The sequence below is a fragment of the Tursiops truncatus genome, chromosome 20, assembly GCF_011762595.2.
Source record: "Tursiops truncatus isolate mTurTru1 chromosome 20, mTurTru1.mat.Y, whole genome shotgun sequence".
NCBI lineage: Eukaryota > Metazoa > Chordata > Mammalia > Artiodactyla > Delphinidae > Tursiops > Tursiops truncatus.
Window position 1 is genome coordinate 36,587,944 of NC_047053.1, and position 12,375 is coordinate 36,600,318.

The 12,375-nt window shown below is 44.3% G+C and overlaps 1 protein-coding gene across 3 annotated transcripts in view; it reads left to right on the forward strand.

Annotated features, from left to right (window-relative positions):
• SOCS7 (suppressor of cytokine signaling 7) overlaps positions 1–12,375 on the forward strand; it is a 33,400-nt gene that overhangs the window by 3,291 nt on the left and 17,734 nt on the right. Inside the window, exons 2-6 of one of the 3 annotated variants that reach the window (XM_004332421.4) lie at positions 5,621–5,685; positions 8,003–8,107; positions 8,585–8,686; positions 9,578–9,708; positions 10,152–10,320. In XM_004332421.4, the coding sequence (XP_004332469.3) occupies positions 5,621–5,685; positions 8,003–8,107; positions 8,585–8,686; positions 9,578–9,708; positions 10,152–10,320 (572 nt within the window). The remainder of the gene's footprint in view (positions 1–5,620; positions 5,686–8,002; positions 8,108–8,584; positions 8,687–9,577; positions 9,709–10,151; positions 10,321–12,375) is intronic. The other 2 variants (XM_019924973.3, XM_033846899.2) reach the window with 2 other exon arrangements.

The following is a 12,375-nucleotide window of genomic DNA, read 5'->3' on the forward strand; positions in this document are numbered from 1 at the left end:
TTTTCTTGTTAGCTTCTCCACAGCTTACTATGTGCCAGTCTTGCTGGCAGCCTCGCAGCTGTGAGAAGCTTGGTAAGTCTGGCCAGGGTAGTTGTGATTTCTATGGATCTGCACCTCCTTAGTAAGTCCGCCCTGTTGGGAGGAAGGATAAGTTTGGATTTTTAGCTTGTGCTCTTGTTTTGATTGGTAGGACCTGGAAGCCATGAGAAATGTCAGTCTTTTGCCAGAAGGTATATGCCTGCCTTCTTATTGTTGGAGTTAATTACGAGTCTCTGCAGTCTTTGCTGTATAATTTGGGGCTTTTACAGTAACCTCTGGGCATGATTCTCTTTGCTCTTCTCAGCATTTAACTTCCCCACAGCTATTACTAGAAAGTACCTCCTACAATCATTTTTTAATTTTATTTAATTAATTTATTTTTTTGGCCATGCCGCACGGCATGTGGGATCTTAGTTCCCTCACCAGGGATAGAACCTGCTCCCACTGTGGCGGAAGCGCAGAGTCTTTTTATTTATTTATGTATGTACGTATGTACGTATGGCTGCGCTGGCTCTTCGTTGCTGCGTGCGGGCTTTCTTTAGTTGCAGCGAGCGGAGGCTGCTCTTCGTTGTGGTGTGCTGGCTTCTCATTGCGGTGGCTTCTCTTGTTGCGGAGCACGGGCTATAGACACATGGGCTTCAGTAGTTGTGGCACGCAGGCTCAGTAGTTGTGGCTCACGGGCTCTAGAACGCAGGCTCAGTAGTTGTGGCACATGGGCTTAGTTGCTCTGTGGCATGTGGGATCTTCCCAGACCAGGGCTCGAACCCGTGTCCCCTGCATTGGCAGGAGGATTCTTTTTTCTTTTTTTGGCTGTGTTGGGTCTTCATTGCTGCGCATGGGCTTTCTCTAGTTGCGGCAAGTGGGGGCTACTCTTTGTTGCGGTGCACGGGCTTCTCATTGTGGTGGCTTCTCTTGTTGCGGAGCATGGGCTCTAGGCGTGCGGGCTTCAGTAGTTGTGGTGCACAGGTTCAGTAGTTGTGGCTCACAGGCTCTAGATCACAGGCTCAGTAGTTGTGGCGCACAGGCTTAGTTGCTCCACGGCATGTGGGATCTTTCCAGACCAGGGCTCGAGCCCATGTCCCCTGTATTGGCAGGTGGATTCTTAACCACTGCGCCACCAGGGAAGCCCGAAACGCTGAGTCTTAACCACTGGACCTCCAGGGAAGTCCCCCTACAATCATTAATAAGGCTTAACAGTTTACATATTTTAACATTAAGCAAACTTTAGTTCCTTTCAGATGCTTTAGAGTCTGCTAAGTTGACCTTCCTGGATATACAGAGCCTTAGGTCTAGTATGAGTTAGCTTAGGTAACTCTTTTGAAGTGAAGGAAGAAATGGGCCCACCAGCTAATCAGGTTTCTGTTCTGAAGAACTGGGCTAGGCGGTGTAACACACATATGTTGGGATTCAGAGAGCTGGGCTTGATGCCCGTGGGCTTCAGTGTTATATACGATTGCTATTTCAGGAAAACCAGTGAAGTTCCCTTGTCTGTTTCACATATGTTTAGCTGATTGTCTTCCTTTGTGTTTGGTGAGAAATAGCATTTGATCTTACTTTTTTGAATCATCACATAATACATACTTGTTTGGAAATGGGTACCTTGTTCATTTCTCAAGGTTTGTTTTTTTCTTACTTACCAGTTGAGGATATTACTGGCAGTCTTCATAGTTGTGAGGTGGAAAAATGGAGAACAGTTCTGTAGTGGTTTCCTATCTGGGAAGAAAGATTCAATTCTGGAAAGAGAGGCAGGCTCCCTTGGCATCAATTTGGGGCCCTGCTGTCGTGGACAGACCTGGCAGACATGAGAAACCCTTTTCTCTGTTTTCCTGGGTCTTCAGGTCTAAGGGGTCTTTTTGAGAAAGAGCATGACATGCTGAGAGCAAAATGATTTTATGGTGTGGTGAGGAGGGTCTGATTTTTTTTTTTAAACTCCAAGTGTTTTTATTTTTAAAATTATTTATTTATTGGCTGCATTGGGTCTTCGTTGCTGCGTGCAGGCTTTCTCTAGTGTGGAGAGTGGGCACTCTTTGTTGTGGTGTGCGGGCTTCTCAGAGCTCAGCACGCAGGCTCAGCAGTTGTGGCGCACGGGCTTAGTTGGCAGCATGTGGGATCTTCCAGGACCAGGGCTCGAACCCGTGTCCTCTGAATTGGCAGGCAGATTCTTAACCACTGTGCCACCAGGGAAGTCCCAAGGAGGGTCTGACTTTATGTTTCGGTTTTGGGTCCATATTCTGTTGATCTTTTTAACTATTTTTCCATGAAGTGGTTGTGGTTGACAAGCTCTCTTTTGGAATGAGCAGCCTGGCTTCAGAAATCTCTGTCCATTTGAGTCTTGTGTCTTTTACTTCTTAACATTTTGTCCACTGACATCATTCCTAAGGTTTTAGACCTTGGGCTACACCTCTGGGCTTTTCTCTGGAAGTTCCCTCCATAGGTTCTTTAGTTGGTTTATGGTGGAGTTTCAGATCTGACCGTGTTGCACAGATGTCTGTGTATTGGAACTAAAAATGAACATGTGGTTTTTGTGCCTGTAGCTCAAGAGCAGACACTGGCTTACGATGTGTTGGCAATGGCAGAGGCTGGCTGGCTTGGCGCAGTGTGCCTTAGCAGGGGCAGAGGTAAATTGTGGCCGCAAAACCTGATATCTGGACATTCTACTTTAGAAGTTAGAAAAGGACATGTGTAAGTCTTAGGACACCATAGAGGGGATTTATGGACAAGAGAGGGAAAGCATTACTATTTCATTGTTTATATTTTAGGCTTCAAGGAATTTGAAAAGTGGCCAGTGGTTATATCAGTGTGTTGTCAGCCTGTCTAGTCTAATGAACTCCTTTTATCCCACAAATCTGTTGCTATACAGTTAGTAATTTGCAGAGTGGAAATGGACAGAGGCATCCTATCTCTGTTACCTGCAGCACAAGCAGTGCATAGCTGACACAAAGGACTACTTGCCTCAGAGAAGACCTTTACCTAAGGTCTTCTGCTGCCCCTGTCTTGTTCTGCCATCCGAGGCATAGCCCACCAAGTCCTACCCCACACCACCCATCAGGTTTTTCTGCTGCTAAGATGCAAGTGGCCCACTGGCAGAGTTACAGTGGCTTTAACTTTGTACCCTAATGCTTGTCAAGGTGGTCTGGGGAGGAATAGAATAATATGGGAATGTAGTATAGAAGGGTTAGTTAAAAATGTTATCTGGAGCTGTGTCATTCATGTTGCTCTCCAAAAAACAGCACATCCAGCTTAGAATGGTTATCATTTTAAATGTTTCATATATATAAGAAGAGATGTATAAAGTGTATGTACAGTAATAATAATGAAATGTGTACCTGGGTAACCATCACTAAGCTTAAAAAATAGATGTTATCAGTACCTTTGAAGACCCCTGTGTGTTACTTCCTGATTACATCTCGCCCTCCCCCATGTAACCAACCACCATCCTCAATTTTATGTTCATCATTCCCTTGCTTTGTTTTTTATAGTTGTCTAGATTGGTCTTTTCATGAATGACTGCCATTAGAATGCTCTCAGGATCCTTGAGACAGAAACTGTTTTGGATTTTCAGTTAGACAATATCTCCCCAAAGAGAGAAGGAAGCACTCATATCTATTATTAGCCTTTCAGCCTCTTAGACCTTCTACTTCTTTAACCTTCCTTATTTGCCAGAAAAAGCCATCCTAGGGCTCTCAAATGGCTCCGCTTGGGTTTAGAGTCGTATGTATTTCTTTTTCTAGATCCTAGAAACTATGATTTTCTTCAAAATGCCAGGGGCGGGGAGAAGATGAGCTGGAGTGAGAAGGCCTCCGCAAGATGTGTGCGTTTGGGTACTGCTGTTCTTCAGTGCTTGGCACTGAGGAGGCTCGTCCCCAGTATGGGCAGATGGCAGAGTAACGCAGCTTCCTTTGAAAAGAGGCAAACTGCCAAATGGCTGAGGTGTGAACCCTTCGAAAGGCCAGGGCTTTAGGTTTCTGCTTGCTGAGTTTAATGTTGTATCCACAAGTTACTGAATAAAAATCAGCTTGAAAGCTCTTCAGTCTTAAAGTTAATGTCCAGTGGAATTAACTTTCCATTCCAGCCCTCTGGAGTGTTGAAACTAAGCTGCAGACTGCCATGAGCAACTTTTATAAATAGAGGGACTGTGTGTGCTTGTGTCTTGTTCTGATGTAGCCACCTCTCCTGTGTGTGCTGTGGGCGGGGCGTTGACAGTGGGCACCATCATTAGACTTCTCAAGCCTCATCGTGGAGGTGGCTGCAGAGGGCGTGTGAGATAGGTCAGGAGAGGGATTCCGGCATCTTGGCTGTTTCTGAGTAAGGTCTTCACAGTATGGTTTTGAAATTCTGTTTGAAGTGAGTTCTGAGAAGAGCAGACATCTCTGTTAAAACATAAATGAATAAAGATCTTCCAAAGTCAAATATTTTAAAATAGGATTTCATTTTGGATTTTCTTTGCTTCTGCCCCTGTCTATTGGTGAAGTTGAAGTTTTATTTCAACCTTTGGGTGAGAGTAATTTTGGAAAGTGAGCCAGCTACAAGGTGTGGAGTCAGGCATTTAATTTGGTGGTAGAATTTTTTTTTTAAGCCTGATTTGTTGACATATCATTTATATACCACCTAAAATTCACCTTTTTAAAGTTGCTCAGTTTTATTAATTTTGGCAGATGTCAACATCATAACCTCTGCCATAATCAAGGTATAGCATATTTTCATCACCTCCTCAACTTCTTTCCCTTTTAGTCAATTCAGTCATTCTGAGGTGAGTTTTTTGAGCTCAGCACGTTTCTAGCCAGAAAGTCTTTGTCAGAGTCTTTTGGATTTCTTTCATTTCTCGCCCAAAAGCCAGTTGAAATTGGTGTGTCTTCACAGGACATCTGGGTTTTCCAGCTGGTTTGGGAGCAGTATCAGGAGCAGTCCTGGGGGGAGAGCTGTGACTGGCAGCTCTCAAAGGGGAAGAGGCCGTCTTCTTTGGGTGCCAGGTAGAGCTCCTAACTTGAAGAGGCTCCCCTTTGGTTTTGACCTATGGCATGGAGGCATTTTGCAAAAATCAGAGTTCTTACTGGTTGAAGATTGCATGTGTATCCTATAGTGCTGTCCTCAAGTCCAAAAATCTTGCCTGATTCATTTTGGGACTTCCTGCTCCTAGGAGCAGGCCCAGAGGGAAAGCTGGTGCTCTGAGGTGGCACCTGTTCAGGTCAAGAACCTTTTTCTTGGCTCCCATGTGAAAATCAACTCTGTGTGCGACTTGCTTCTTCTAGAAATGGACTTACTAATTACCACTCAAGGTGTTTTAGTCTTTTAATGTGATGGGTATGGAAAGCTCCAAAGAGATTTCTTATTGCTTTGTAGGCTGCTGAATTCTGTAGCCAAATCTATTTAGGAATTGCCTTAATTGTTTTATTCTCCCCCTTTAAATTTTAGGCTTTATTACAAAAGTGTGGCTGACAACGACTAGGGTTTGCTTTGTTTTTTGGTGCATCTGGAATTGAGTGTTGCAGTGATTTTTTGTTATTGTTGTTGTTGTTGCAGTGATTTAAATGCATGTGTGTTCATTCCGCACCTCATTCTCTGTGTGCTTCTCACCCCTCAGGAAACCCAGGTTGACAAGAACTCAAAGTGCCTTTTCTCCAGTCTCCTTCAGCCCCCTGTTCACAGGTAAGGGTGATCTCTTTCTTTTTCTTCTGACATCTGAAAGCACGAGTGTTCTGAGACGAGTCAGGAAACACTTGCAGATGCATCTCAGAGGGAGCTTCAAGCATGTCTGCAGTTATTTTCTTCATTTCGTGCCTGCTGGGTTTGGGGTGAGGCTATTTTTATGGTGTGAAATGTATTCTTGACTTTGGATGTTTTATAGTTTGAGGTAGAGACTGCATGCTGGTAATTATGTGGCCCTGGCAGTTATGCAGGCTTTAGTTCAGGGTCATCACATATAAATTAAAAGTAGAAATTACAAATTTATAGGCTCATAACGCATAAAGGACTCCCCAAAAGTCACACAGTTCCTGTCCCTGCTTCCAAGGGAGTTCATGGATTATCTAATAAACATGATCCATGATGATCTGGTCTATTTTTAAAGACTTTGGGCAAAGGGGATCACATGAACTCTTGTCTTACCCATTTTAGGGGCTAGCAGTTCTTGCAGCTGTTAAAGGGTTCTTCACTGGATCTAATTTAAGTCTCTCCTCTTGCAGCAGGGAACACAGTTGCTAAAGTAGGAAAGCGGTCAAATGTCCTTTTGCCTTCTCCTTTAAAGGGGGGCTTTTTCTGAGAGGGAGACCTTTTGTTTTGTGAGTCAGGTGTGAAGCTCCTGCTTGAATGAGCTGTAGAAAAGGAAGTCTGGAGCTCACAGCCTCAAATCTCAGAAACTGAGTGCTCTTCACTGGGCATGGCTGAGAAGCCTTTAAACCAAATCCCAATTTCAAACTCTTTTGGATACTGTGTCCCTCAAAAAAGATGATTGCAAGAATTCTGATCTGGGACTGGACATTTCCAGGAAAATGTTAAGCCAGCTAGTGGAACCCCCATCACTGGGTAGACTGCTGTGAGCTGTCAGGACAGGTGAGTTGGTGCCTACACTAGGCACAGGTGGAGAAGGAGGTCCTCTGTTCATATCCCCTCTGTTCTTATCCCAAGCAACGAATTAAAGGATCTTATCCTGTAGCAGAATGTCTTTCTAGTTAGTAGTTGTTTCCCTTTTAAAGTAATGAAACCCACATTTGTAGTTTCAGGTTCCACGTTCTTATTTCAAAGAGCCTTAGCTCTCTTGAATTACATCCTTTAAGTGCATACAATCTAGACCTCTCTGACCCTTCAGGAAACCTGGGCTCATTGCATTGCTCTGGGCAACTAGGCCCTCAGTCATTAAGCTGTGTGATGAGTTCCTAGAACTTCCACTGATGACTTTTGGTAGAGCTTTTCTGCTTATCTTAATTAGTGTTCAAGACCTTTGTTAAAAAAAACCATATTAGATTCTGAAAACCCAGCTTCTGGCCTTTTAGAGATATTTGTTACCTCATTTTCTTAACTGGGAAACATTAAAATTCTAGCTGAGGGGTAATTCAGCTTCCCAAATAAGAAGAAGGTGTTGGAAATAACACCCTAAGGGCCAAATTACAGAAATCCCAAATTCTGAGTTGTGGATCAGGCCTACCAAAACAAACTTATTCTTGGCTGTCAACCTTTTGTCGATAAAATACCCTTCGTTCTCTGGTGATTCAAGTGGAGAGAGGTTAGACGGGGTTGGGTGGCAAGAAGGAGTGTATATGGCAGAGAACAGAACTGCGTGACATGCTGGGAAGTAAGGAAACCATGTGCCTGACTTTTGGCTGACTGAGGAAGTAGTTAATTATTAGGGTTGTAAATGCACTTTTCGGCCTTTGCAGCCTCAACTATTAGGAATTAATGGATATCTGAAATGGTTGGTTCTCTTATGAGTGAGTATCCTGGAAAACCTAGATGTGGAAAGCCCTTTAGGAAGAAGGTAGAGCTAGCATTGGGGCCTCTATCTGCATTCAGCTTAACAGCTCTTACATTTAAATGGCACTTGCTCTCCATGTCCATTTGGGCTTGTAACAAGCTGCTTGCCTTGCTCTCTGAGGCAAAAATTGGTATACAAATCTGTAAAAAATAAGTGGTGTGGGTTCTATTTGAATAAAGAAGACCTCTTAGTCAAGGTTATATCCTCAGTGGCAGAGCCAGGATTAGTTGGCTTTTCAACTGTCAATCCCATGTTTTTGTCTTAAAGATCCTTGATCTTTAACGGGGTTAAGGAATGATGGAACTTAAAATTGACTTCTCAGGTGGTTTTTTTGGGCGGGGTGTGGGATTCCAGCCAAGGAGCATTAGATTTTGAGCTTTCTGAGAGCCATGGACCTCTCTAGCCTCCCTTGCTTGCCCTCTGTTTCCCTTTGCTTCCTGGCCTCGGCTTTGGGCAAGGTGCTACTGTAACATGCTTGCTCCATGAATCCCTCAGGTGAAACAGTGTCACTTGTGGACGTGGACATCTCTCAGCGGGGCCTGACCTCTCCACACCCTCCAACTCCCCCTCCTCCTCCAAGAAGAAGCCTCAGCCTCCTAGGTATAGTTTCCTCCCCTCTCTGTCTTCTTGCCCTAGTGGGAGGGTGAGCTCTATGGACCTGTTGTTCCTTGCCAGGAGCCAAACAAGCTCCTGGGTTTCTATTGATGGCCCAATTATTTCTTGTCCCTTTCTCAGCACCCCTGTCCTCTCCCGAAGTGGTTAAATGGGTCTCTTACCTGCATGCTATAACATCTACTGTCCACATATGGATTCGATCTTTATTTATTTATAAAGGGTATTTATCTTGCTCTGAATCTACTGCTAGTAGGCAGCTTTAGGGATATCCTTACTTTCCTGCTTTTAAGCCAAGGAAACCAGATTAAGATGATTGTTGCCCTGTGTGCAAAAAGACAGGGTGAAGGTCAGGCCATCTTGCCCCAGAGGGCAGCCTGATGATCCTTCTCCCTCTCCTCTGCCTTCACCTTGCTCATTCTGTGCCCATATTTCTGAACCTCTTGCTTTTGTTCTCTCTTCTAGATGATATCAGTGGGACGCTGCCTACATCTGTCCTTGTGGCTCCGATGGGGTCTTCCCTGCAGTCTTTCCCCCTACCTCCGCCTCCTCCACCTCATGCCCCAGGTTAGCTTAGCCTAGACGCAGGACTTGCAAGAGTGGGGAGTACCAAGTGATATACTTCTGAAGGATGGGAGAAATTTATTTATGGAAATAACAGAATTTATGAGAAAGCTTAAATTGTATCCCCTTGGCTGGACCAGAACTCCTTGGAAATGAGGCCAAGAACTGGTTTTTCTAACCCGTTTTCTTTATGGAGGTGAATCTGATTTTTGGTAGAGATAAAAGACTATTGGATATTTTTGTCTCTTTGCTGCTGAAACTGTTTTGCAGTCTTTGAGTCAGTATCATTTAGGAAACTGCCTTAATTTTAGTAGAGGGAGGAGGTTTAATATGTTGCTGGTTTTCAAAGTTCTGTGGTTTTCTAAGCTTTTAGCATTTACTGCAGCCTTGTAAGTAAGTCCCAAGCATTCAGTAGCCCATACCTGCTTTGCCAGCCTCCAGTACCCAAGGCATAAAATGAATGAAATGAATTATTTTCTACTCACCTGGCAAAATCTACTTGCCTGGCAAAATCATTGCTCTTCCCGGGCAAGTAGGCGAGTCACTATTTCCAAGGCTGCTTTACTGGCACTTCACCTCGAGGTGGGAGAAGTTGGAATCGCTCTAGGCTGGTGAAGGCCCTGAAGTAGTCACCTTAGTCAGGTTAGTGAGCTGCTCCTTACCCCTTTCCTGGGGTTAAACGCCCCCACCCATCCTTCACAGCTTACACGAGCCCACACAGCTTTTTGTCCCAGCCCATCCAGCTCTTCCCCACTGCTTTGGCTTCCACCGTTTCTGGCTTATCTTCTAATGCCTTGCCCCTCTTCAGTTAGCCTCTTTGTTTTGGGGGGACGGTCTTCTTGAGGTTGGGAACAATGAGGGTCGACAAGTGACCGCCACTCTCTTGCCCTGCAGATGCGTTTCCCCGGATCGCTCCCCTCCGAGCAGCCGAATCCCTGCACAGCCAACCCCCGCCACCCCTCCAGTGTCCCCTCTACCGGCCCGACTCAAGCAGCTTTGCAGCCAGCCTTCGAGAGCTGGAGAAGGTAAGTGGTGCCTCCTCTTGCGTTCTCCTAATTCTGTTCCAGCTCCCCTTTTATTATTTTTAGAGGAAGAGTAGTTTCCTTGCCTCTGTATTTACAGTGACAAAACAATATACTGCTATTATTAGTTCTATAAGAGATGTTGTAAAATTGAATCTGAAAAAAAAAATCTGAACGTGATGGAGAAATGTTTACATAGTTAACCCAGCTCGCTCTTCTCTTCTTTGTAGGGCCTTGGTAATAGAATTGTAAAATTATTTTTCTGTTACTTTGGAGACCTAAAAGTGTGATGAACCTGGTGTTCATTGCTAATGGTTGGGACACTCCTAGCAGCCTTTACCTATTGCAGTGTTTTGGAAACGGAGTTCTTGTGGTAAGAGAAATTGTGCTGAAAACTTTGACATTTCTCTGTTCTGTTAACTACTTGACCACTTCTTCTTTGATAGTGTGGTTGGTATTGGGGGCCGATGAATTGGGAAGATGCAGAGATGAAGCTGAAAGGCAAGCCCGATGGTTCTTTCCTGGTACGAGACAGCTCTGATCCTCGTTATATCCTGAGCCTCAGTTTCCGATCACAGGGTATCACCCATCACACCAGAATGGAGCACTACAGAGGTGAGAGGTGCTGGCATTTGAAGGAAGGCTTCTTCCCCCTTTGCCTTTTCCTACCTTTGCTATCTGACTTTTTCATTGGAAGGATTCATAGAAATGGAACTGTGAATGGGGAGGAAAATCTCGTAGACTCAATTGAATATTGATATGGGCACTGATTTCGATCACTGGAAGAAATGTTGGTGGGGGTTGGGAGGAGCCTAAGGGTGCCGTTTAAAAGTATTCTCAGCATCTTGTCTACTAAATTGGAGAGTCTGAAGAAGAACAGAAAAAAGCCAGTAAAACTCTTGGTAGAAGGAAGAAATAACCTAGGACCATTAGACACATTCTTCCAAACTTTGGTTTATAATTAAACTTACCATCTAGAGATATTTACTATTAAATCATATATACAAAGAGGAGAATTTGTTGATCCTGTGACTGTTCTGTTCTGAATTTCTTTGCCTGGAAGTCCCATCAGCTCTTCTTGCCAGGCAGCATGGTGATAATTATGTCTTCTTTTGGTCAGCTTTGTAGTCTCATAGGAAATAGTCATCAGAACTCTATGAGAGTTTGTGGGATCAACGTGCTTTAGACTGTCTGTCTTCCTTCCTGGCAGTACTTCCCCCTCTGTGGTCCGGTTGTGCTTAATATTCCAGTGATGTCGAGAAGCTGACTTGTTCAACACTGCAGTCTGGATGGGCATTCTGTATTTGACTTGGGCCACAAACTTGTGATGGTCATTGGTGGTAGGGCTGGCTAATATATCCTTTGTCAAAAATTTGTAATATGCTACAAATTTAAAAAGTGTGGAGAACTCTGGGGCGTTTCAGGGACTTGCCCCCCTATCCCTCATACTCTTCCCACATGTGATCAACTTCAAATGAGCTATATTAGATATTGCATTTCACGTAAGGGGCTCTTTCATGCTCTTCTCAGGCACCACTGTCTCTCTCCTGTTCTCAGCCATGTTCTGCGGGATTTATTTGGTTTGCTTCTCCTGTTAGACAGGAAGTACCTGTTTAGGTCAGCATAGCTTTGTCCATGGTTTCCTCTGCCCCCATCTCTGCTTTCTTATTTGTTTATTTTTGCCTGCGTTGGGTCTTCATTGCCGCGTGCGGGGCTTTTCTCTTGTTGTAGCGAGCAGGGGCTACTCTTCATTGTGGTGCATGGGCTTCTCATTGTGGTGGCTTCTCTTGTTGCGGAAAACAGTCTCTAGGTGCACAGGCTTCAGTAGTTGTGGCACACGAGCTCAGTAGTTGTGGCTCGTGGGCTCTAGAGCGCAGGCTCAGTAGTTATGGTGCACGGGCTTAGTTGCTCTGTGGCATGTGGGATCTTCCCGGACCAGGGCTCAAACCCGTGTCTCCTGCATTGGCAGGCGGATTCTTAGCCACTGCACCACCAGGGAAGCCCCTCCACCTCTGCTTTCGAGATGCATGAAGAGAAAGGAACTTCAGTCCAAAGACCTGAGAATTAGAGAACTGTGGGGTAGACTGCTGCCTGTTTTCCTGCTGTTTCTAAAAACAAAAATCAAACAAACAAACAAAGAAAAAGCATTTCAGAGTGAAGTGCTTTTATAAACCTATTAAAATGATGTGACTAGGCCATGGAAATGAAGAATGAATGCTTGACCTCTAGGTTCCTGATAGGTGAGATGCCAGGAATGGGAGGGCGTTTTCAAATGGTTCTCCAGTTACCTTTTGTTCAAAGGGACTTTTATTCCTTGAATAAATGGAATTTTTAATAGAAGCCTGTGGGCCTTTCAGTTGCCAGCTTGCAGTGGAACATTTGTCTTCGTCTTTTTAAGTGATCCTGTGAGAGTAATTAGGGAGACTCACATCTATAGTTCTCTTGAGTGATTAGTATCCCTTTTGTGACTCCTTTGGATTTAGTGCTTTAGTTGTTGGAGTTTTTTTGTTGTTGTTTTTTTTAAGTCATGGGAGTTCAGATTCCCTTTTGCCTTCGGGATTCTAAAGTTTGGGGTGGGATCTTTGTAACATGTTGGAGCATGGGATTTTAGAAGTTACAGAAGAAAAGACTTAGAATTTGATTTTTGTGCCTAACACACATATGAATGAG